The sequence below is a fragment of the Ochotona curzoniae genome, unplaced genomic scaffold (genome assembly GCF_017591425.1).
Source record: "Ochotona curzoniae isolate NIBS_2020 unplaced genomic scaffold, NIBS_Ocur_1.0 contig_3520, whole genome shotgun sequence".
NCBI classification, from domain to species: domain Eukaryota; kingdom Metazoa; phylum Chordata; class Mammalia; order Lagomorpha; family Ochotonidae; genus Ochotona; species Ochotona curzoniae.
The window spans coordinates 9,359,442-9,386,056 of NW_024465894.1; the positions used below are offsets into that span (position 1 = coordinate 9,359,442).

General features: G+C 44.5%; 1 protein-coding gene across 2 annotated transcripts in view; it reads left to right on the top strand.

The window, feature by feature from the left end:
- The window catches only part of CHD6 (chromodomain helicase DNA binding protein 6), a 161,523-nt gene that overhangs the window by 30,042 nt on the left and 104,866 nt on the right, over positions 1-26,615 (top strand). For both annotated transcript variants that reach the window (XM_040981460.1, XM_040981461.1), the window contains exons 2-3: positions 18,163-18,218; positions 25,556-26,076. In XM_040981460.1, coding sequence (XP_040837394.1) covers positions 18,186-18,218; positions 25,556-26,076 — 554 coding nt within the window. In that variant the 5' untranslated portion in view covers positions 18,163-18,185. The remainder of the gene's footprint in view (positions 1-18,162; positions 18,219-25,555; positions 26,077-26,615) is intronic.

Genomic DNA, 26,615 nt, shown 5'->3' on the forward strand with positions numbered 1-26,615 from the left:
TAGTTATAATGAGTGGTGCCCTCTTCCATAAATGCAGTACACTAATGTTATGTATATAAGAGTATAATACACACACATACATATAGTGTGTATAACACTACTGTTATATATCAAGTTTTGAAAGGAAACCGGTGATATATTTGACCTGTAAGTCAGTAATATACTCAGTTTTTCTTTTTTCTTTAAGATTTATTTGAAAAGCTGAGTTACAGAATGAACCATACATTGGCTCATTCTCCAAATGGCCACAGTGGCTGGAGGTGGCCTGATGGGGAGCCAGAAGCTTCCTCCAGGTCTCCCATGTGATAGAGCCAAGTGCTTTGGCCATTCTTAGTTGCTGTTCCTGGTGCAGGAACCTAGTGGCTAAAGTCCTCGCCTTACACATGCCTGAATCCCATATGGACACCAGTTCTAATCCTGGCGGCTCCACTTCCCATCCAGCTCCCTGCTTGTGGCCTGGGAAAGCAGTTGATGACGGCCCAATGCCTTGGGACCCTGCAGTTGCGTGGGAGCCCCAGAAGAGGTCCTGGTTCCTGGCTTCAGATTGGCTTGACTCTGGCCGTTGTGGTCACTTAGGGAGTGAATCATTGGTAGGAAGATCTTCCTCTCTGTCTCTCCTCTCTGTATATCTGACTTTGCAATAAAAATAAATAAATTTTTGAAAAAAAGCAGAACAGTGCCAGCTCCAGTTAATATTTTAGTGTTTCCTTTTGTGCTTTAAATTTTTTCTTCATTTTTAGAAGGGAAACCAATTTCATATAATTCATATATATAAATTTAAGAGGATAATGACATTCCCCACCCCTCCCTCTTCTTCTTTTCTTATTTTTCTTGTAATTTTTTACATGGTTAATGTTTTAACTGCACAGATACCAAATGTGAGGTGTTAATAGCCTGACCTCATTTGAGAATGATAGACGTGTAGAAGAGATTGATTTAAATTCACTTATGTTTTTTAATCAGAACTATTTTTTATTCTGCCAAAGATTAATTTTTTCAACTTGGAAAGTATGAGTATGAGAGAAACTTGAACAGCAGTACACAAAGGCAAGCTACTAATGACTTAGAAATGTGTACACTTCATTAGAAATACACGTTTTACGGCGGGCGTTCAGCCTCGTGGTTGGGACATGGACAGAGTCCGCCTGTGTCCCGGGGCCGGCAGCCTGCCTTCCGTAGCTTGTCCCAGCTCCTGCCTGTGGCTTCCTGCCCCATGAGGACAGCAGTGGTGATCGCCCCGGAGTCCTGAGTTGATACCCTGACCTGGGGACTGCTGAAGGCGTTGGGGGAGTGAACCGCCAGAAAGGAAAGGTCTGTCTGTCTGTCTCTCTCTCTGCCTCTCAAGTAAATAAGTAGAAAATATATTCTGATACTATTATATTGAGGCTCCAGACTTGCCCATGACTGAAACAAATAATGTTGATAAATGTTCCTGTTGTAACTTTGGCCAGGAAAGAGAGGCTAGGGCCGGGCAACGCTGGCGTCTTGGGATGCTTCACTTGCACTTTGGCCTTAGAGGTTGTGTGATGGAAAGCATGCTGCCACAGGAACGCAGCAGGGACAATGTCTGCTGACAGAGGAACCTGCCCAGAGCAGCTCCTCGGTCTGTGCCTTGTCTGTTTTATATGTGGAGACTATGTTATTTTCAATGCCTCATGAATGAATGGCAGCCACACTTAGGACTCGTTATGAATTCCAGTTTGCTTTTTCCCTTTACCTTTATGAAACTTTTAATGGAAAATTTCAAATATATGCAAAAGTAGAATAATATACCGAATCCTCATGCTACTTTTGGTTTTTTTTTTTTCTGTCCCTTGCTGCTCTCCACTTCCCCGGAATATTTTTTTACAGATAACACTATAGATAATAATGTGTCACTTCACCTACACACCTGAAAATTGTGTATTTAGGAGCTAGATGCAAGTGCTGGCGTTCCTGAGTGTGAGCAGCAGTTTGATTTCAGTCCACACCCTGCTCATGGCCTGGGAAGGAGCACGTGATAGCCTGAGTTCAGGAACCCCCGTCAGCCTCTGGGGAGAGCCTTCTCCTGGCTGCTAGCTTCCGTCGAGCCCAGCCCTAGCCACTGTGGCCAACTGTGGAGCAAACCAGCGGGTCAGACATTCTCATTCTCTCGCTCGCTCATTTTCATTCAGGCAAATTCAAGCAAATATTTTTTAATTTACTTGAAACTTTTGAATTTATTTGAAAGAGAACTGTCTCTCATGCATTGGCTCACTCTCCAGAGCTGGGACAGTTGGAAGCCCAGAGCCCGGGAGCTCAGGCTAGGTCTCCCGTGTGTGGAACAGGGACCAAGATACTTGAGCCGTCGTCTTTTGCCTCCCACAGTGCCCGTGAGCAGGAACCTGGGATCAGGAGCGGCGCTGAGACTTGAACCCAGGTGCTTGAGTATGGGATGCAGGCATCTCAAGTTTTCCTCATTGTTATCAGGTTTTCCCTGTAACCTTAGGTGGCTGTCACCTGCGTGTTCATGGTGGTGATGAGCCTGTGTCATGGTTCCTGCTGTCACCTGCCTGTCCATGGTGGTGATTAGCCTGTGTCGTGGTTCCTGTGTGGTCGAGTCTGTGCTTTGCATTCCGCAGGTGTTAATGTAATGATTATCATCCCTGTTTTTCAGGTGAGGAAACTGCTAAGGAACAAGTAGTCAGGGCCAGGAATTAGACCTTGACAGTTTGTAGAGCCCCACTGTCAAGAGAACAAGGGCTGATTACGCGGTCTCTTGTTACTAAAAAGCACCTCAGTTGTCATGCTAGCCTTGGAGGCTAATCTGTGCACACCATAATTTGACCTTAGGCAGTGGAAACAGAACTAGCACTGGCATGGTCGTTTCAGATCGGGAGAGATCTGTAAGGTCAGCATAGACCGAGCAGGTCAGGAGAAATGCAGCAGGTCATGGAGTCTCCCAGCTGCCACTCTGGCCTTTGAATCTGAATCTCATTTGCCTTCAAGTTAAAGCTGCTTATTCTCTAAATAGCCACCCGGATGGATCTTAGCAGCACCCTTTCAGTCTGTTTTTGGAGCACACAGCTATATGACAATTATCTAATACCGTAAAACCACTTAAAAAATGTAATAGTAGCCACAGATCTGTGATTACAGAACCCAAAGTTATATTATAGAGGCTGTTGTGTTCCAAGTTTATCTCTTTGCTGTCTTCGACTTTTCAGTTGAAGTAGTATGTCTCGTATCTTAGCAGACTGTCGGATAATTCTCTTCCCGTTTCCATCATTTCTGCCAAATATTAGGTCAGATGGGAATAGTAAGTAATTTGGGCAAGGCCTATTCGTTGACAGAAAGTCTGTTTTATCTGTGTTTCTGTGTGAGTTGTGTTTGCTGTATTTTGGTCTGATGAAGGGTTAATCTGTGTGGATCAATTGCTGAAGCCCCAGGAATCTGGACCTTAGCATCCCCAGATAGCTGAGCCACAGCTGGGTGTCAGAGACAGGGAAAGGCCTGCCAGAAGGAGAGGAGGCGTCCGTGCGTCTGGGGCTGACGGAGCCCGAGCCATCCACTGTGTCAGGTGTGTGCAGCTCCGGGCTGCGTGTGCCCGGAAGGGGGTTAACAGGAAGGGCCTCTAGGTGTGATGCTGGGCCTGGACTTAAAGACAGCCCGTTCTCTTAATTTCCTGTACAGATTCAAAGATTACACGGCATGCAGTCTTCACCGTTATTACTCTAGGGCCAACTGTTCTCCGAATGTAGAAAATTTCTTCACGGACTAGCATGTTTTGGTAAAGATGTTTATGGCAGAAACAGGCTTCCTGAATCATCTTCCTGATTCCAGTGCAACCTTATCTTTTTAGTTGGTTTTGCTTGAAGAACAAAATGATTTTGTTTTTGCCTCTGTATGTTAAAATACAGAATTCTTACCCAGAGAATGGGAGGATCCCTAAACAGAGAACATGTTACTGTTGTCGCGGAAGGATTTGTCCCCCACCCCCACTCCCCGTTATCCCTCCTCCCTGTGTGATCCGTAGTTTTAGGTACTGGAATCGTAGGATATTAGCATGCAGGGCCATGGAATCTTTGGGAACGCATCTTTTAATTTAAAAACAACAACAACAAAACCCTTACATCTTATGATAGAAAAATAGAACTGATGATCATTTGCGAATGCGTGCATGTCTCCTCATGTTGCTCAGTAAGGCGAGCAGCTCATCAGAGACTGGATAAGCCGTAACGTAGGAGCGTGGACTTTGAGAAATGGTGGTTTTTTATGTAATAGAAATCCAAGATGAATATTGTGTTGGTCATATAATAACATAATTCTGGGCATGCTATTGAAGGCAAGCCAAACAGGAGTTGCATTTGTGGGGCAGGGGGTTGTCCAGAGCATCAGTTCCTGTGTGTTGCCAAACTGTCCAGGAGCTTGGCTCACATCTGGCCCACGCAGGTGGGCCTGGCTGTCACAGCTGCAGTGGTAGGATTGACTGCTGCTGCTGTGCAGGGCTGACCCGCACCAGTTGCATGTATGTCCCAGGTTGGAGGTTTCTTTCCGTAAGTTAAGGATGTTTGTTATCAATGTGTTTTTGCTGGCCATCTGTAAATGCTTTTCTTGGTTCTCATGGTTTTCAGCTTGCTTCTTAAGACTTACAAGTCTAACAGCCAAGCCACTTCATATATAAATAACAACTGCGTATTTCTGTTTGTGTGTCTGAGAAGCTTGCTTCATATTCTATAGGAAGTTGAGAGCAGTGGTGACGATGGACATTCTTATTCTCAGTTTCAAAATGGAAATTCCAGGCCCAGCACTGATGGCTCAACAGCTAAATCCTCACCTTACAAGTTCCAGGATCCCACATGGGCTCCGGTTCACACCCCAGCTGCTCCACTTCCCATGCAACTCCCTGTTTATAGCCTGGGAAAGCAGTCAAGGATGGCCCAAAGCCCTTCGAATCCTGTAGGAGATTCAGGAAAAAGCTCCTGGCTCCTGGCTTTAGGTTGGCTCAGCTCTAGCCATCTTGGAAAATCTTTCTGTCTCTCCTTCTTTGTAAGTTTGATCTGTCTTCCCAATAAAAATAAATCAATCTTTTTTTTTTTTTTAATGGAGTGCCTTTAGCACTCACAGTAGAATCTGACTTGGTCTCAGGTGAGTATGGTGGGATTCATGCTACTTTAACCTGATGAAGTAACTTAATTCAGCTTGACTTTGCAAATTAAAGAGGATGCAGGTCAGTAGAAGATTCCAGAGAGTAGAAATCATGTGGATGACTGAGTGATATCTGGATGGCAAGTATTTGCCCTTGAGCAGAAACACTAGGTGATCATTTCATTGTCTGCAGGGATAGGTTGGATGTGTGCTGCAAATTTAAAGCTTCCACATCACCATTGAGTGGGGGCGGGGGAAAAGTGCAGCTTCCTTTCTGTGCAAACCATTTGTCCAACAACAGCAAAGGATTGTACCTGTCACTTTAAATTTAGGAGGAACGTTAGATCTGCTGTGAGATCTTCTGAGAGTTTTGCTTTACTCACGCGTGGATACAGATCAAACCCCACTTTTCTGCCTTTGTGTGACTGTCGGGTCTGGAGCCGGGAGCTAGCTGGCGGATCTGTGTTTTCCAGTAGCCGTGCCTCACCCGAGCTCCTTCGCTAAGGGCCGGGGCACCTTCCCTAGAACAGTGCAATGTGGTCAACTTCCCGGCTTTTCTTCCCTTTGCCTCCGGTCCTCGCTGACCTCTTGCTTCCTGTAACAGATTCTTCAAACGCTCACTAATGTAGGAGCATAGTCTCGCGTGTAGCTCTTAGGCTTTTTGTTTGTTTGTGTTTGGTTTTAAAGCTTAGCGTTTCATTAATTGGGTGTTTTGTTTTTACTTTTTGCATCTGCTGTCCATGGTGATCATCGATTCACAAATTTCATCCCTTGCACCTTAATTCCAATTTAAGACTGAGAGTTTAGCTCAGCCTTTCCACCTTGTCTGGGTATTCCTGTGCATGTCATCTTTTTCCTGGTTTTAAGGTTATAACATTCATAAAACAGGCTAAAAATGACTGAACTTGAGAACTTGGGTAGTCTGTCACTCGTTACATAGAGCACCGTCCACGTGTCAGGCACTGTGCAGAGAAATAGGATACCAAAGCAGGTGTGATGCTGTCACCATCTTCATATAATTTAGAATGTGCTGAAAAGTCTTTAACCATCTAGACTGATGGCTAAGGATCAGCGGAAGGATTTGTCCCTGAGGTGGTGCTCTAGAAAGTGGGTTGATATTGTTGGCTGAGGGATCACGTGTTCTGGCCGTGTGACAGGTGGAACACCAATCAGAAGTCCTTCCAGACCCACCAGCAACCTGAGGGGCAGGAGCAAGCCCAGGTTCCCTTCTGCTTGCTGTGACCCTCCAGCGCCCTCTACTGACCAAGCCTGGCATCGTGCTACCTGTGAATGAGTGTTTTCACAGAGCTGACTTTGAAAGATTGATTTGGAGTTGAAGGGCAATAAATCAATAAGTGGCACAGAAGCTGGACACAGTATGTGCTGTACAATTAAAAATTTTTTATTGGAAAAGAAGATTTACAGAGAGGGAGAGAGAAAGATCTTCTATCCACCGATTCATTCCCCAAGTGGCCACAGCAGGTTGGAGTTGAGCCAATCCGAAGCCAGGAGCCTGGAGCCTCTTCCAGGTCTCCTACGTGGGTGCAGGATCCCAGGGATTTGGGCCATCCTCAACTATTTTCCCAGACCACAAGGAGGGAGCTAGAAGGGAAGTGGAGCAGCACTGGGACTCAGACTGGTACCCATATGGGATCCTAGAGTGTGCAAGGAAAGGATTTAGCCAGTGGGCCGTTGTGCCAGGCCTGTGTGTACAATTCTACTTTTAGAAGGTTCTAGGTAAAACTGATCTCACTGTTGGCCAGCGGCTGCTTTGGGGGGAAGGAAGGAATAGTGGTGACTGGAAAGGAGCCTGAAACGGGCTTTCATTGTATGTATACTGCCCTCTTTCTGGGTGTGGGCGCTGCTGACACGGCCGCATGCAGCTTGAAGAGCTGTGCTTTTTAATGTATATTATGCTCAATAAAAGTGAGCATGGCATGATTGGACTCATAGGGATTCGGTGCAGTGTTCAAGTTGACGCTTGAGACACCCACAGTCTGTGTTGGAGTACCAAGGTCAAGCCCCTTGTGCTTGCAGTCCACCCTCAGGAGACAGCAGGCGAAGGCCCAAGTGTCTGCGATCCCGTCTCCCACGTGGGAGGCCACGACGGAGGGCCAGGCTTCTGGCGTCAGCCTGGCCCACACCTGTCTCAGCCAGTGATTGAATGAGCTGCCATGTGGAAGTTCTCTTTCTGCCTTTCAAATCAAAATGAAGATAATTATTTTTAAGTATTTTAAAGTTTTTTTCTTTATTTTTGACAATCTTTACATAGTTAATTAGGGCACAAAGATTCAAGGGCTACAGGAAAGTGGGCAAGACTATTATTTCCACATTATTTTTTTCCTGTATCTGGGGTAAAGGGGTAGATAAAGGGAGAAGCCCCACCCAGTCTCCCACCCACCCCAGGTCTCTGAAATGGGGCATGCTCCGAGGGTCCTGCTCAAATGGTTTGATAGTTCCACAGTTATGAATTGCTGCCAATCTCACCATTCCATGCACAATGAAGCTGCTGCATGATCCACTGATTGACATAGTCCACCTTAGAGTCTGTGTTGGCCCAGTTTTTCACTGCCAACATATGACTGGGTAGTTGATTAGTTCTGTCCTCTGTTGTGGTGCCAGGCATCCTCTGCAGGTTCTTATAGACTGCCATCTCCTCCATGCGCGCCTGATTGTGCTGTCCACTGCTCCGTCTGAGCCCTCTGAGGAGGCTCGGCTCTGGCATTTGCACTCCATGGCAGACCATGGGTTCTGAGTACAGCAGTTCGATTGGGGAGATCCCAAAAGAAACTTTGTCTGAGGTGATCCCAGACCATATTCTTGTGTGTACTTGCCAGTACAGGGTCCGGCACAGTCCATTGCCCCACTCAGCTGGTGGTTACATTTGCTGGGTCAGTTCTCTTTCTTTTTCCCTGTCTTCCACATGAACCAATGGGTGTTGCAGTTAAGCCTGATTCTGCCCAGCACACACTCAGCCCTCACATAAACCAGTGGGAGCTGCAGCCTAATCAGAGTGACCCACAAGGTTATTTTAAACTTAAAAACAGAATCTAGTTTAGCAAATAAGAAATAATACTGGAGTATCTCAACCATTTAAAAAAATATGTGTTTGAGAAGTAGTGAGATAGACACTCCAGGGGAATCCTGGCTCCCCAGCACATCTTAAACGCTGTATTCAGTGCACGCCCACTTAAAAACTTTTTAAAAAAGCATTTCAGAATTACCTAACAATGACCAAAAATATCAGTCATCATCTTTTGAAATCAAAGTATTCAGAGAGTTGATATGGAGCAGCTTGTACTTCTCTTAGCTTCTATTCTTACCAAGCCTTTGAGCAGCATCTTCTTAGATTTAATTGTTTAGCTTTAAAATGTTACTTCTTATTTATTTGAGACTCTCTCTCTCTCTCTCTCTCTCTCTCTCTCTCTCTCTCTCTCTCTCCTGTCTGCTGAGTCATCCCAGCAGTGTCTGCAGTGGCTTGGAACTAAAAAGCTGGATTCAGGATTCAGAGCCTGGGGATCAAACCCAGCTGCTCCTGTATGGAATTGCAGTATCTAACCAGTGTCTTAACTGCGGGGCCAAATCCTGCCCATGAAAGCTTTCCTACAGCTAACCAAATACCTTTTTTTTTTAGACATGTATTTTATTTTATTTTTATTGGAAAGTCAGATATACAGAGAGGAGGAAGGACAGAGGGGAAAATCTATCTGTTGGTTCACTCCCCAAGTGGTTGCAGTGCCTGGAGCCACACTGATCCGGAGCCAGGAGCCACTTCCAGGTCTCCCATGTGAGTACAGGGTCCCAAGGCTTTGGGCCGTCCTTAACTGCTTCCCCAGGCCCCAAGCAGGGAACTGAATGGGAAGCGGGGCCACCTGAATTAGATCCCAGATGGGATCCCAGTGCGTGCAAGACGAGGACTTTAGCTGCTAGGCTACTGCACCAGGCCCATACCTTTGTCCTTATGGTTCTTCTTTGTAAGCATTGTCTTTACCTATCTCCTTTTCAGAGCAGCCAGCAAAATCCCTTTTTCCTAAGACATTTGCGAGTCCTCACTAGCTCCCATAGAGGAGTTACTGGTAACAGGAACCATGGACTTTGGTTCATAAACTATTGGAGATAGGAGTGACTCGCTGCAAGGCTAGGGATTAGTCCAGGAGTGGGCAAGTCTGGTGGCAGAATCCTGCGTGTCTGCCCTGTATCAAGTGTGGGAGTGGATGTCAGACTCACAGAATGCCGAGATTATTGTGAAACTCCGGTGTTACTCTGTGGACAGTATTCAGGGTGAATTTCAAAGTGGAACCATTTGCTGAAAACTCAGTGTTCTTAAATGGAATTAAAGCAATTAACAGTAATGGAGTGCAATTACCTACTTGTGTGGACAGAGCTTGATATCTCAAAATAGGATATGTGGTTTATTTTGTGTGTTGAGTAGCTGGTGGAACGCTTAGATGACTTGTCCACTGCAGGTACCTGACTCAAAAGACTAAGCACCTGGGGTAATTCCCTTGTAAAAAATTGTTTCTTTTTTTAAAAATCCGGAGTCATTGGGGGTACCGAGTACAAGCCAACCAGTGGGCCTTTTCATTCCAGTTTGATTCTGCGTACTTGCCCAGTTCATGTATGTGCACCCAGTTTGTCCTCGGCCTGCCCTGGGTTTGGGGGACTCCAAGATGAGTTGAAATGCCATCCCTGAGCCCTCAGGGTGCGGTTTCGTGTTCCTCTCTCCCAGGGTTGCCTTGGTCACAAGTCTGTGACACCCAGCTCTGGCACTAACGCTGTAGGGGTCTGCTGAGCCTTTAAGAACTGATGCTTAGATTTTTATATCCAACCTGTTGAGAGAATTTGTTGATTTTTGTTGATTCCATTTTATTTCTAGCCTGGGCCTTTATGGCCACCAATAAAGAATTTCATCTTTTAACTTAGCATCTTGAGCACAGAGGACCAAGATCAGAGAAGAACCACCTTCTGCACTTGTATTCCAGAATGGCCATTTGGGAGTCGTCTGTGCTCCGGACTGAGTCTGCAAGAATAAGCACTTGCATGAACTTGTTGAAGATCCCTCATATATACCTCGAAAAATCCTCAATTTGCCACTGTGGTTGGTTCTCAGTGCTTGGTCTCATAGTAGAAGCAAGTATTGAAACAAGTAGTGAAACGATGACATAGTATAAATAAGGAATGATGTTTATTAAATTATGTTTATATTTTAAGTGATTGTCTTTTGATCTGAGAATTGACGCTATTGGTTCTATTTACTAAGAGTCTAACAGGCCCCTTTCTGTGTATCTTTTCATCATTCTGGGCATTTGTTGTCTCAGACCAGACCCTCTAGCGTAGTGCCCTACACTAATCTGAAAGCTTGCCAAGTTTAACTTCCAGGCAAGTAATAACTTAATGAGTTGGAAGTTAATAGTTGTAATGTAATTCATATTATTTACTAATAAAACATGAATTTAAAGTGGATGACCACATCCATACTAATTTGTAGGGCAATTCAACGGATTGCATGTAATGTAAATAATGTTTACAGATTTTGGTAGTTGCCTTAAATCTGCCTAAAACCATCTCTTAAACATTCTCTGCATCGCCTGCGGTTTCCGTGGTGTACCGTGTTTGGAGAACCAGCCTGTAACTAAATCCTTGCCTTCCATGCACTGGGATCCTGTCTGGGCACCAGGTCGTATCCTGGTGGCACCACTTCCCATCCAGCTTCCTGCTTGTGGCCTTGGGGAAAGCAGTAGAGGAATGCACAATGCCTTGGGACCCTGCACCTGCATGGGAGACCTGGAAGAAGCTCCTGGCTTCTGCTCGGCTCAGCATTCTGGCTGTTGTGACCATCTGGCATGTGAACCAGTGGATCGAAGATCTTTCTGTCTCTTTCTCTCCGTGAATCTATCTTTCCAATAAAAATAAATAAATATTTTAAAAACAAACAAACGGGGCCTGGCATGCTAACTAATGGCTGAAGTCCTCGCCTTACACATGGCGGGATCCCATACAGACACCAGTTCTGATCCTGGAGGCTCTACTTCCCATCTAGCTCATTGCCTGTGTCCTGGGAAAGCAGTCAAGGATGGCGTAAAACCTTGGGACCCTGCACCTGCGTGGGAGACCCAGAAGAATCTCTTGACTTTGGATTGGCTCGTCTCTGGCTGTTGTGGCTGCTTGCGGAGTGAACCAGCAGATCGAAAATCTTTCTCTCTGTGTTTCCTTTTCTCTGTAACTCTGCCTTTCCCATAAAAATTTAAAAATCTTAAACAAATGAAATCTTAGACGTTAATGCAGGAAGTGCCCAAGTTGAAGGATTTTAGGAGGCCAGAGTGAAGATGGAATCCACAGCACCCTGCTGGGCTTACAGAGATTTGCTGAAGATCTGGAAGTGAGGTTCAGCCTCTGCCTATAAAACCTTAATAAAAAGGCAATTTGTGTCAAATTAAAAATCCAGTATTATTTCTTTAAAAAAGAGGGAAAGGACTGAATCTTTAAAACAATTTTTTTTTTTTACTTTAATAAAGCTAAATAATAAAAAATGGGAGAAAGGTCATGTGTTAGTGCTAGGAGCTGGCAGGTTGCACCCGAGCTGGCCTGACTCTGCTGTGACCTGTGGAGTTGGAGAGTGCCAGGCCGGGGTCTGCGGGTGGGTGATTTTCCATTGCTCCGCAGATGGAGACCTTCCCTCTGCCCCTCTGCCCTGTGGACTCTTCCCCTTTCCTCGCTCTGTGTACGTTTCCTCAGAATAACGTGGATTTCCAGCTTTGTGAAATCACAGCTCTCTGTTTCTGTCTCCAAAATGTCCCACCGAGGAAGTCCCGCGGTTCCATTCCTCCCGTGTGGCTTCTCCACGTTGCCTGGCTAAGTCGTTCACGGCTGGCGACAACCGTGATTTGAAAAGACCTCCAGCAGTTGTGAGAATTTGTTTTGGTTTGGTATATGTTTTTTTTTTAAAAGATTTATTTTTATTATTTTTTCATTGGAAAGGCAGATATACAGAGAGGAGAGACAGAGAGGAAGATCTTCCGTCCGATGATTCACTCCCCAAGTGAGCGCAACGGGTCGATACTATGCCGATCCGAAGCCAGGAGCCTCTTCCGGGCATCCCACGCGGGTGCAGGTTCCCAAAGCTTTGGGCCATCCTCGACTGCCTTCCCAGGCCACAAGCAGGGAGCTGGAAGGGAAGCGGGGCTGCCGGGATTAGAACCGGTGCCTATATGGGATCCCGGGCGTGCAAGGCGAGGACCTTAACCACTTGCGCCACCGCGCCGGGCCCTGGTATATGTTTTATATGCTTTCTTGGAAAGCACAAAGAGAAGAGTCCCAGTTAATTTTTATTTTGTCCCAGACATATTTTTAAGTTGCGTTTGTGGATTGTACTCACTTTTGTTGACAGAATAGCTTATTTTTTTTTTTAACCCTGACACGTCTGGTTTTTGTATCCATTCTAGCAAAGATGAAGCAGAAACCGTGGGAGATTGAATGAATCTCCTAAGTTACACAGTCCTGGAGCTCTCAGCCTAGACTGCTTTGCCTCTGAGTTTATGGGAATTAACTGTTCTGGCATCAAAGGAATTACAGACTAATGAGTCAGAAGGTCTTGTGTCACGGATGCGGCCTCCTGAGGATGAACAAGAAGTGTGATCTGTGAACACTTTTGTCTTCCCATCTGACACTGTCAGAGTTTTCAGGGCCCTGAACCTTGAGTGGGCGTGGCCGGGTTAGAGACTGGTAACCCAGTACCGTGCTCACAGGTGGTGTTTGCTGGCATTGTGATTCAGCTGGTACCCTGACCACATTAGAGAGGAACCATCGGGCGTTGAGCTCTCCGTGTTGTGGGAAAGCTCTCGGTTGCCTGGACGTTTGCTTCCCTGCTGTCCTTATTAGCGATTATTACCAAACAGGTTGATTTCTAACAGCACATTGCGAGTTAGAAATTCTCTTAACTGAAGTGATGAGCTGGACTTTGGAGTTGATATTTTGCTTCATGAATTACGCAAAGTCTCATTTATTATTAAAGATCAGAGTATGTGGCCATGTGACTTCAAAGTCCCACTCAGCTCTGATTTTGTGAATGTGTAATTGTTGAAATGTTTCTGAACTATAGCGAGCTTCCTTAGGTCACAGTGTTACATCATCTTGGGTACAACGGATGGAAGTCAGTAGTAATTAAATAGCTGGAAAAGATTCGCTTCCTTAGTAAATCCTTGTTCTTCAACAGTTGGCCACCAGGCAGACTCTTTTTTTAGCCTTCTTGGTTCCAGAATAGGAGTTTATTGTGTTACTGTTGTTCCTACTGCTGATTCTGTCTTCTCGTTGGAATCATTGACAGGGATTAAAATCAGAAATACCCTTCTTGAAGCCTGGCATCCAGTCTCCTTGCTGGAGGTGTTGTTAGGTAGGTATTTGACTTCTGTGTTACTAGCAGCTGCTCGTGTGAGGGTGGCTGGAGGCTGTGTTTACACAGAAGCACCTGCTGCTTTTCCTGGAGCTCAGAAGTTGTACAAGTGATTTTCCCTTGTTGACAATTTTCCTGGTTTGCTCACACAGTTCAGGTTTTCTGCGTGTATTATGTTTCCAATTAAATGGCAGGACCCTGTAATTACTGTTTGATTTCTTTTTTTTTTTTATCAAGCCATTAGAATCTAATCACAACTCTTGAATGATGGCAGTACCACAACCGAAACTGGAAAACCATTTCTAGTGTTCAAAAGTACAGGCCTGGCGTGTCTCCATTCACCTATTACTTACTGGTACTTAGAATGTAGCCTTACAAAAAGATTATATACCGTTTGTACTTTTGAATGTATGTCATAAAAGAAGTTTGAGAAGTGTTCATAAATTATGGGGTGCTGTTTGGAGAAGTACATCAGCCAGTGTGTAGTGATTGCCGATTGATGTTTATGACACCTGTTGTTGGCAGGGTGACGGCATGCTAGTGTATAGTGGTCCACAGGGATGCTGGGAATTATTTGACAATAACTTGAAGTTTGCCAAAGATTGATTCAAGTTTACCCGAGCAGTTGTTTTTACAAGGATTGTTCTCATTCATTTGCGTTTTTCCTTCTGTCTGCCTGTCTCTCTCTCTCTCTCACACACACTAAAATAGGACTTTGAAAAGTTCATGGGAGTAAAGGATAATGTGCATTCCTATGAACTTACTGAAGTCCCATCATGTGTCAGGGGACAAAAAGAAGTCGGAAAAGATTTCATTCACTCTTTTTTTTTTTTTTAATGTTTTTACTCTTAAGAAAAAAAAAAAGATTTATTTGTTTTACTTGAAAGGGTTAGAGAGGGGCGGGGAGAGAGTGAGATGTACAGAGAGGTCTTCTATCTGCTGACTCACTCCCCAAAGGGCCACATATGGCCAGAGCTGGGCCAGCCACAAAGCAGGAGGAGCTTGTTCCAGGTGCTCCGTGGGTGCAGACGCCTAAGCAGTTACTGTTCTCCCAGGTCGTTAGGGAGCAGCTGGATTGGAAATGGAGCAGCTGGGACTAAAACCTGCACCTGTATATGCGGGGTTGGCACCACAGGCAGAGAATTAGCCTGTTATACCACAGTGCCGGCTCCAGTTTATACTACTGGCTCTTTCCCTCCAAGCTTTCAAGCTCAAGTTCTACTTGCTTCAGCCCCTTCTCCCACGCGGTCTCTCAGGCTTCCATTCATTTGCTGTCTCTGAGCTGAGCCAGTGACAGTGTGGGCCTAGGAAGAGAGAATCTTCTCCAGTGTCCAAGCCTGTGCTGTGAGGGAAATTGCCACATTCACCCTGTGTTTCCTTAAAGGCTCGTGTTTATTTCTACTGGCTGTTTCTTTGAGGTATACAGGCATTCACATGGAACTGACCAATAGATGGATTATAAGAGTTTATAGAGCTGATGGTAGGTTGCCTGGGTGTTCTTCTGAAAGCTAGAAACCGTTGAAAGTGCCATTTCTGGTGAGCAGGACCTGTTTCCCCACATTCCTGGCAGTTGGGGCCCTGAGTATCTGCATGCTAGGTTGTAGTATTGAACTGGAAATTGTGGCTGTCTGTATCTTCGCTGCATTTATACGTGCATCAGTTCTTTACAAAGGAATTTGCAGAATTTTTCTCTGTTTTAAAAATTTATTAATTGATTTCACTGTATTTACTTGAGAGAAATGAAAACAGAATTGCCATCTGCTGATTGACCCCCTAAATTCCCTCCACGGCCAGGGCTAGGTTAGGATGGGGCCAGGAGCCAGAACTCAGAGGTCCTTAAGCAGCACGTGCTGCATCCATGGCGCGCGTGAGCTGGAAACTGAGGTCAGGAGCCGAGCTGGTACGAGAACCCGGATGCTGATGCTGCAGTATAGGATGCTGGCATCCCAAATGGCTTCTCAGGGCCTAGGGCAAATGCTTGCTCCTATATTGTTTAATTTTGTTGAGCAGAGTTTTGAGTGCACACAACTTTTTATGGATAGTACCTTTTGTCAGTAGCTGGCACTTGTCTCCGGACTGTGAGAATTCATAGCAGTTTGTGATGTTGAGAATGTTGGCGGTGTGTGGTCAGAGAATCACCTGGAACTGACTCGTGCAGAATGAAGCTCAGGGGAGATTATTCTTTTAATGTTTAGTCGTTCTGATTCAGAGCAGTTACCATTTCTCTGGAATTTATACTTACCTGAGGTGAACTATTGCTCCGTCAAATGCTAATCCTTGTATGAATTCTTAACGGATCCTTTACTAACTGGACTTGGGCTGTCCTGATGTGGTCTTCTCTAGTCTCCTCGTCTTATCCTTGGTACGGCATCTGTACCCGGGCCTTCCAGCCTGTCCTACTGTTTTCTTGGTCACAGATAGAAGGACCTGGTAGTGTCCCTCTAGGGAAGAAACCCTGGCATGGTCTTAGAGAATGCCTCTAATTCTTAGAAGGAAAAATGTCAATTAAAAGACGTTAAAATGATAAGCTGTTATTGTGTTCCAGAGGTGATTATAATCATGTCTTTCGGCTTTCTGTTTACGTCAGATATGGCCATGAACTCACAGAGTTGGAACCATCTCACTCTTCATTTTTGTGAATTGACAAATTTTATTCTTGGGGTATAAAGTGTGTTATTATTTATTAATATATTGTAGAATAGTTGAGCTAGTCAACATAGTCTACCACCTTGAATATCTACCTATTTATTGCAGACACATCACAGTGGTTTGATATGAGAAAAAATTATGAAGCATACGGGTAATTAAGTGCCATAGAATGGCTTCCTACGCCAGTGGCTTTCTGGAGCTGTGTGGGGTGTTCAGTCAAGCAAAGCGAGCTTCGGGCCATACCTGCATCTGAGCCGTTACCAGAGCCAGTGTCCGCCAGCCCTCCGGTTTGTCGGTGGAAGGCGAGGGCTTGGCCTCAGGAGTGCTGCTTGCAGGGTTCTTTTTGGGGATGCCTTAGCACCTTGCTAGACCTGTAGAGGCAATTGCTCAACTTCTGTTGTGTTCATAGTCATTTATGAGAAAAAGTTGTATGTGTTGAAAGACACTATTACTGGAATGGGAAAGGGCCTTAAATCTCAGGTAGACTAAAATCAGTCATTTAAAAAATTTTTTTGTTGGGCCCGGCGCGGTGGCACAAGTGGTTAAAGGTCCTCGCCTTGCACGCCCGGGATCCCATATGGGCGCCGGTTCTAATCCCGGTGACCCCGCTTCCCTTCCAGCTCCCTGCCTGTGGCCTGGGAAAGCAGTCGAGGACGGCCCAAAGCTTTGGGAACCTGCACCCGCGTGGGAGACCCGGAAGAGGCTCCTGGCTTCGGATTGGCATAGTATCGACCCGTTGCGCTCACTTGGGGTGTGAATCATCGGACGGAAGACCTTCCTCTCTGTCTCTCCTCTCTGTATATCCGCCTTTCCAATGAAAAAATAATGAAAATAAATCTTTAAAAAAAAAATTGTTTTGTTTTGTCAAGTCACACATTGACGCCTGGGAGAGCTTATGAAGTACAGAAGTGGTATGTCCTACTTTATCCTGAGTCCTGTCTCACTCTTGAAATCACTTTGAATTCTTTTAGCTCTTTTTTATTGTCTGTGTTTCTATTTCTTGGATTTCTGCACTGTGGATATTATTTACTGATTTTCTTCTGAAAGGCTGAGTTCTTCCCTCATTTCCACAGATCTTTTCATTCTTCTTGAAAAAAATCATGTAATTTAGGTTCCTCTTTTAGTTACCTTTCTAATTTTCTTTCTTTTTTTTTTAATGTTTATTTCTTTTTATTGCAAAGTCAGATATATAGAGAGACAGGAGGAGAGACAGAGAGGAAGATCTTCCATCCAGTGATTCACTCCCCAAGTGACCACAATGGCTGGTGCTGAGCCAATCCAAAGCCAGGATCCAGGAGCTCTTCTGGGTGTCCCACACAGGTGCAGGGTTCCAAGGTGTTGGGCCATTCTTGACTGCTTTCCCAGGCCACAAGCAGGGAGCTGCATGGGAAGTGGAGCTGCTGGGATTAGAACTGGAGTCCATATGGGATCCTGGTGTATTCAAGGCAAGGACTTTAGCCACTAGGCCACGGCGCCGGGCCCCTAATTTTCTTTTCTTTCTTAATTTGAAAGGCGGAGAGAGAGAGACAACGATCTTCTATTCGTCCGTTCTTAAGATATCCACAAAAGCCAGGAGCCTGGAATTCAGTCCACGATTCCCATAAGGATGCCAGGGATCCAGCTACTTGAGCTGTCACTTTCTACCTCCCACAGTGGCTCGAACCTGGATTTGGATGTGGGACTTGAATCCAAGCACTCCTGCTATGGGCTGCTGCCATCGTAGGTGGCATCTTAAACGCTGTAGGCAGTGTGCACCCCACCCAACTTTAGTGCCCTCATCTTATTTGATCGTCAGAGGCAGCGTGTGTTTTATTCTGTCCTGACAAATGAGAGTCTAGGATATGTGCGATGAGAAAGGCCTAGGGCTGCACGTGGGGCGGTGGGAGTCACTGGACGTCAATGTTGTGTGGCAACAATCCTCTGTTTCATGGTTTCCTCGTGTCATTGTTAATCTGGAAATAATCTAAAGTGTTTTCTTTGGCATTTATCGTAATCTTCACGATTTTTATGTGTTACAGGTAAAACTACCTTCCTCCAACAGATGAAAATGAAAATACAAAAGAAAGAGAAGCAGGTAAGGGACTGCTTTTCTTTTAAGTGAGTGCATGCTGAGTGCTGTGCTGCTTTACTTACACAATGAGCCACTGTTAGTGTTGGTTCTGCTGTCTCTGCTTCTCGTTGTTCACAGGGAAGCCAGGGGCGCTCTCAGAAATGATTCCTCGTGCAAGTTTTTCCTTTTGCTGAAGTCATCTCCATATGGCAATGATGTTATAAAACTGTAAATCGGAATATTATTCACGGTTAACAATGCAGATTCTTTTTTTCTTTCTTGGAACAGCTTCTCACATTTCCCTAAAAGAGATGTAACCAATTCTTTACATGTTTATTATTTTAGGTTTTTGAGTTATGCTAAAGCCTTATATACAACATTCTTACAGTGATTCCTTCCCAGCTGTTCCAGGAGGGAATTGTGACCAAGCTGGAAGGATGTGAGCACTGCTTGGCCTTTGCTTTCACTTTTATTTTTCCTTCAAATATAGCTTGTTTGTTCATTTGTTTACTTACCTATATCTATTTATTCATTTATTTGGAAGGCAAAGTGACAGAGGCAGATTTTCTATCTGCTCATTCACTCCGCAACTGCTTACAGTAGCCAGGACTGGGCTAGGCCAAGCCAGGAGCTGAGAACTTCATCCCAGTCTCTCAGGTGGATGGGACCTAAATGCTTAGGTAATCATCCACTACATTTCCAAGTGCATTAACAGGTTCTAGATTAGGAAGTGGTACAGCCAGGACCGGAATCCCAAGTGGCAGCTTAACCCACTGTTCTGTAGTGCTGGTCCCTGGCCTTTGGTTTTTTTTTGAAAGGGGTGGAAGGAGGAAAGGGCCATGTGATTTATCCTGCCCTAGGTTGTTCTATATTCAAAAGAACTCTGAGACCCCACTTACTATGGCTCCATGAGAGGTGATGGGAGACCCTGTCTCTCCCTCTTTCTCTGCAATAGACTATGTCTGCTGGGCTGGATTTCCTTTAACAGGGTTGAATGACAGTCTGGTAAACTGGGAGAAACTCGGCATCTTTCTCTGGGACCTTGTGCAGAGTGCTTCGATCAGGCCAGGCGCTCTCTACTCCCCGTATGCTTCTGAGTAGCCCCAGTCAGAAGTGGTAACGAGGACTAACTTCTGACCCATCCCTAATAGATAGGTCAACTTGGCGAGATGGTTGACTGTTGCCAGTTTGTAAGAAGAAGAGCAGGTGCTAAATTATGTCCACACACTGGACCTGTCTGTCAGCTTGGTAGAGTTGTCAGCTGGTAGGTCCATGTGCTGGTAGGAAAAAAAGGAAATTTTTCCTTTGTGTATACAGAGGTAGGCACAAAGATTTGGTTTTCAGTTTCGTCTATGGCAGCAAAAATGAACAAGAACCCTCAACCTAGAAAAGCCACTGCTTTACGCGTTAGTGCATCTGCTTCCTGGAATGTTACATCTCTGTGACGAAGAACACGAGAACACGTTCTTGGAGGGTACTGCAAACCCTCGGAACTTTTGTGATACGTGGGCAGGTTTATGTATCTACTGCAGCAGTCTGCTCGTTTAATTTTTAAAATATGTTAAGATGCGCTTTTATTTAAATACAAACATTTTGTGGCAGTTAACCCTCAAGCACATTCTAATTTCTTTCCTTTGAGATAAAAGCTCATGTTATCCAGCTGCTGCATTGCCTCAGACAGACGGGTTTTCATCTTCGACCTCATAGTATTACTGGTGAGCAGAATGGGATTTTTATTTAAAGCTTTATGTTAGATATCGTAGAGAAGCAGGTTTAATAAGTAGAGCAGCTTTCAGGAACAGTTGCTCCTTTTCCTCTTAGAAATTCAGACTGATGACTGAATTGCAAGATGTTACAAGGTATGAAAATAGGAAATTATGTTTGCGCTAAAGCAGTCTGTGGACTCCAGGAGTGAACTAGAATAAGAGTTCAGTTCCCGTCAGAGAAGAGCATGTGTTTTGGAAAATACTTGAGCTTTGTTTTCAGTAAAACAGAATCAAAACTATCATTTAGTCAAGTAAGGCTGGACAAGTTGGATCTCATTTCCCTGTCTCTTGCATGGCAATAGTCAGACATGCCTCACATTGTGGATAGGATTAAAGGAGGTAATTTGTCAAATACTTGGGACTCAACATGTCAGGGCAAGAAGACCATTCAGTGTAACAGAAGTAATAGCCATCAAACTTCTCTTTTTCTCTGATTGTAAGGTGTCAAAAACAGCAGAAAATAAAGCATTGACTTTTTAAAAAAAACCCTTTTCCTATCTTTTTATCTTCTCTGGCAAAAAATGATGTGCAAATGCTATCAAGATATATTAAACAGGTTATAAATTTTGCAGATTGGTCAAAACTCTGTAATAAATAATCTTGCTTCTTGTTAACCAGAAGTAAATTAAGAGGCATGTTCCAAGAATACAAGATTTAGAGGTTGACTTTGTGTTGTCTAATGAAATGTTACAAGAAAAATAGAGTTTAATAAAACATTTAAAAATGAATCACTGGAAGTAGGGGAAGATGATAGTCGTTATCTATGTAAAAAAAAAAAAAAACTTCTAGGAGTGAGTATATGGTTTAATTTCCCAAGATGACTAAGCAGTATTAGGCAGGGAAAGAATTAGCTAGAGGAATATAACTTGAAATCTAACCGCCAAAAGCCTGTGTGCAGTATTGAAGTGCAGTGCAGCTGACAGTACTTCTTTGTAAGACAACATTCCTGACATTGGGAATGACGAGCCTGTGATAAAGGAATATTGATTTTTTTTTAAATCCATCTCAGCTCTTTGCTTGGAACTGAGAGTACAAGATATGAGAAATATTATGTAACATATGTTACTGTTTATAAGAATTTTAGTCTTCAGGGCTAGGAGGATTTTTTTCCTTGCATGTGTCCAATGTAGAAAGGTGTTTAGTAAGCAGTGAATACAGTCAAAATATAGACTATTAAAACTTAACACTACCACAGGAAGTAACCCAGATCTGGGAGAACCTTGCTTCCTGATCACCCCGTGACCAAGAGGCAGGTCCTACAGAAAACTCAACAGTGGGATGGAGAGGGTTATTTTTTGTGGATAAACGCTGGGAATCTTGAAGACCTTCACCTTATTGGGCCTTGTTTGCTGCCCCAAAGTGAATATGGACGTAATTTATTTTCCAAATACCTATCTGTTGAATGTTTTCAGTACTTATTCATCTAAGAAATGTTTTCTGAGTCCTTGAGGCCAGATCCAGCCATGCCTTAACAAGATTCTTCTTAAGGAATTCATGGTGTAGGTATAAACAGGCAGTTGAAGTGGGGGATTGTGTATCCCCAGAAGAGCCACGGTTTTAAATTGTGGGTAGAGTTTACGTTTTAAACTGGAGGATGTGGGGGCTCCAGACATTGAGTGTTTTCGGCAAGGTGGTGTCCCCTGCGGAGAGCCAGGTTTTATGCTGGGTGCTGCAGAGAATTCAGAAAGAAAGCTCTAGAGGGAAGAAAGTCCTGCATGGATTGGTTTCAGAGCACAAAGTTCTTGGTGATGAGGGAGAAAGAAAGACAAAGCCTGGTGGGGCTGCTGAGTTAGCAGTGATGACCAAGGGGGAGCCAGGACGAAGAGTGGTGGATTTAGCTGACTGCCAAGTTCTCAGAACAGGTCCTGGCAGTCCTCAGCAAGAGGAGTGTAAGGACTGAGAGATCTAGGAAGACATGGGATCCAATTCTAGCCCTAAATCACAATTCAACATAGAAGAAGAGGAACAATAACAAAGTTGACATTCTGAATGAGTGACTAATTCATTTCTGAGACTTTCCAACCACGCCCTTCACATGAACACAAGATTATGGCTCATCCTAGGCAAACCTTGAGTTTGGTATTCACTGAAAATCCCTTTCTAGCACGTGTGAAGTGGTTGGTAAATTGCTCAGTGGAACTAGGTTTCATAACAGCCTTACCCTGGAATCGTGTTTCAGAAGACGTAAAGTGGGCCTTATCCAGTTCATCTATCCCCCCACACCAAGAGGAAGATGGACAGCATCAATTCGTTTACTGTTACCATTACCTTAAAGTGTACTTTTCATCGTTCTAAATCATTTTATGTTCTGAAACATACATATTCAAGGCCAGAATAAAGTGACCAGGATGCTTAAACAAGACTGACTCACTTCACTTGAAGTGTGATGCATGAAGTGACAATGTCAGGGCATCCCATGGAAAAGAGGCTAAATGGACCTGGGGCTGGGCCTGTGGACCTCTGGGTACTCAGATTACTTATGATTAAATGTTCGCGATCCAGGAAAAGAACGATTCCTTATCCATGAAGACACATTTCTACTTAGGCCACAGTGTCGCCTGGTTTTGTCTGTGGCACTGATTATAGGCCAGAGTGGGTTTCTGTGGGAACCGTTGCCCCGAGCTGTAATATTTCCAGGGATTGAGTATTTCGAATCAAAGAAACGGTCTTTGTTAGAAACTGCAGTGTATGAGCTAGCATCCTTGTATCTGTTTTATTAGTCAGCACCTCTCCAGCTCACACTTGTTTTCCTAGATTTCCACCTTTTATTTTATACTTTTAAAGATGTGTTTATGTTGGAAAGGCATATATGCAAAGAGAAGGAGATACAGAGAGAAATATCTTCTACTCACTTGTTCACTCCCCAAGTGGCCATAACGGTTGGAACTGAGGCAGACAAGCCAGGAGCCAGGAACCTCTTCCAGATCTCCCACACAGGTGCAGGATCCCAAGGCTCTGGACTGTCCTCTACTGCTTTCCCAGGCCACAAGCAGGGGGCTGAACAGAAAATGGGGTTGCCAAGACTAGAACAGCCACAGCTGGTCCAGGATGAACCTAGCTGTCTTCCGTTTGGTGTTGGGGCCCAAGTACCTGGACAGTCTTGTGCTGCTTTTGCAGGTGCGTTAGCAGCAAGCTGCATCGGAAGTGGAGTGACTGGGACATGGCCCAGCACCTGTATGGGATGCTTGCATCAGACGTGGCTTAACCTCCTGCACCACAGCACGATCCATCTTACCACATTTGAATTCTTAGTGAATGCTATTCTCAGTTCTCAACAATGTGCTTTAAAAGTTAAAGAAAACATCTCTGGTAGATTATTGGGTTCTGAAGTTTAATTTTAAAAACGTTTTGTTCTTCATTTCTGCCTTTTGGGATACTTACCCCTTTTTCATCATTGATGAGTTGTCCAGCAATTCCTTTCTCCTCCTAGGACGTCCTTGCTATGCCACTTGCGAGGGAAATAATGTGAGCAAGTTGCTTTATGTCTCTGAACTGATAATCTTAGCTGGTGAGAAGGTGGAAAATCCCGAGGTATCAAATGGGTGTATGTTCTATTTCATGAAGAAGCTTCCCTTAGCTATGTGTACACTATCGAATTCAACGTTTTTTTAGAGTGCACAAAATGAGCACCTTTATACTGACCTTGTCGCAAAGAAGAGAACTCACATAGCTGCTGGTATATGTATGTGGTTGTGTAGTGTTAGCTGCTGCCCTTGTGGCTGCTGACTTAGTACTGACTACCACCTGTCCCCAGCCTCTTTAGGGAGCCTTATCATTCCGGAAAGACCTTGACATGGATTATGGATTGAAGGGAGGGTCTTGGTCTGACCTGCAGGAGAGCTGTCTTAGTGGATCCAAGTCTTTTCGGTGTGTTATTGTTGAAGACCTCTTTAAAAAACAAACCTGTTTCGTGTTTTTAGTGGATCCACCCTCGCTTGGTAAGCAAAAACTTGTTCCTGAAGGTTGATTGTTCCTGGCACAGAATTCAGTAACATCCTGGGGCTGGCTGTGTGCTCAGGGTCTGAATTTTTGGTGGACGCTTCTCACCCTCCTGCTGGGTTTCCTAGTGACTTCTGTTTCATTTAAAAACTTACTTTTAAAAAATGATGATAAAAACCACCACATAGTATAAAATTTATCATTCTACTATTTTACTTGATTTTAGGTTCACTTTAGATCTACCTAGTTCCTGCTTTCCATAAGTGCCCTTAAGTCCTGCTTCAGCAATGGTGAAGTCAACTGAATCATCTCTCCACCGCCCACCCACCTACCCCTTTTGTCTTGCGTAGTGAGTCCTGCCAGAATGACCAGTTCCCTCTGGATTTAGGCTTGTTTGTGTGTGGCTAGATTTTTATTTGTGATTAAAAAAAAAAATCCCAAGGAATCTTTCCCCTTTCTTTGATCTTTTTCTTCTGGGATTCTCAGTGTCTTCCCTCTGACTAGGGAAAGAAATGGGTAGAAACTGAAGGCTAGATAAGGCAGCTGAATTTTGCAGTCTCCATCACTCCCAGAGCGCAGATTGGATCAGCAGCACACCAGAGGAAAGCCACTTGCGTTTGCCTGTGCACTGGCCTGTTGTCACACAGCAGGCTATTCAGATGGTGCTGCTTCTGAGCCATCATCCAAAGGCTGTGGTAGCTGCAGTGGCTACGTAAGTCATTCCTTTTTTTAATTCTTCTTCTTCTTCATTTTTTTTTTTTAAATTCCAAATCAAGGGGAGAATACTTTTCCCTGAAGCTAGAACTTAACATTGTTACCTGCTGATTGCCAACATTAGCTTGATTATGAAATGCCATCTGTGTTTTGCAACACCAGACCTGAAAATATGAGGTGGAACTTCTGCTTGCAAAGGGAGGTTTCCATAAACGTGATGCTTTGGGAAGACTGCGCTTTTGTTTGGTGCTCGGCAGCAGTTTAGGACTACCTGATTCAGCATCTTTTTGAGTGGAGTCTAACGCAGTAAGGCCTCCTCCCACGTGGAGAATGTGTGTGATTTTCTGTTTGCTTGTTTTGTTTTGCTTGCAAGTGCTCAAAGGTTACTTAGTGCTAAACCAAACGATTATGCAGAGCAACATCCTTTGTAGTTAAAATAAAGGGCAAAACTTTAAGTGACTGTGATTTTCCTATTGAAAGTTAGCCAGCTGCTTGATGAGAGGCGAGAATGAAGATTTGGGGAAATAAAACAGTGTGCTGAGTTTGACCGTGCAACCCGGTGTTGGCACCTCAGTCTGTGATGGGAGTCTCAGAACACACTCAGCCATGTTCGTGTATTTGCGTGGTAAATGCCTTCTGTGTGTGCCTAGGGCTTTTGTTTTTGTTTGCATCTAAAGATACTTTGTAGAAGGCTGTAACAGCCAGTGTTTTAGACTTAAAGCCTTATAGGTGTTTCAGATTTCTGTATAGAATGTAGAGATCCTTTGGGATTTTATTTGGTCATCTTTGACATGGTTTTTAAGTAACACTTTGTATAGGTCCATAAGTGTTAAAGGGCATGTGCGTCCTCCAGCTTGGTAGGCACAATGTATTCAGACTGTATAGCACTGTTGTGTGAAGCATACAACAGAGGGTGACGGATTGCTTCTCTTTCTTTTACAGTTGTCAAGCTTAAAAGTTCTGAACCACTCCCCGATGTCTGATGCCTCTGTCAATTTTGACTTGAAATCCCCATCCCCATTTGACTGCAGCACTGATCAGGAAGAGAAGGTTGATGATGTTCCTAGGCACTGTCTGTCACAGAGGGACGTGTATACAGCCGAAGAAGATGCAGACACCCTTTTTCCTAGCAAAATGACGTCCCACAACGGGATGGAGGACAGTGGAGGAGGGGGGACCGGAGTTAAGAAGAAACGGAAGAAAAAAGAGTCAGGAGAGCAGGCCAGTGCAGCGAAAGGAGCTAAGGACAGGGAGCCCAAGCCAAAGAGGAAGCGAGAACCTAAAGAGCCCAAGGAGCCCCGGAAGGCCAAGGAGCCCCGGAAGGCCAAGGAGCCCAAGGAGCCGAAGCAGAAGGATGGAACCAGGAAGGCGCGGAAGCCCCGGGAGGCCTCGGGCACCAAGGAGGCCAAAGAGAAGAGGAACTGCTCCGACTCTACAGCCAGGACCAAGTCCAAGAAGGCCAGGTATGTACTGTCCACACCAGCCGCAGCCCCCAGCGGGACCTGAGTGAGGTCGCACGGGCCTGAGTTTGCACCTTTCCTCTGTGGTTTGGGGAGCAGGAGGCTGTCCGTGAAGGTCGCTGTGTTTTAATTGCATTCCTGGGTGTTTTTTTGTAAGTTTGTTTTCTTCAAAAACCACTTGTACTTTAGGACTCCAGACATTTTCCACCCCCTTCCCACCCCAGCCATCCTTTTCATACTTAGTATTTACTTAGCGTTCTTCAGCTGGTGACTGGTATCCTGCCCATGTGTAAATGTAACCCTAAATCCCAGGCTTATGTACTTATAATGTCCATCTTCATTCTCAACCAAAAATGAACCAGCTAATGAAGTGAAAACTTAGATTAAATGGTCATTTAGAGTGTTTATCAGCTTTCCATTATTTTAAGATGCCTCCAAAGAGCCATTTAAGAGGGAAGATTTGTTTCAGTTCATAGCTCTGGAGGTTCATAGACCAAGGTTAGAGAGCCCCATGGGTTTAGGCATCTGGTGAGGCTCAAGGA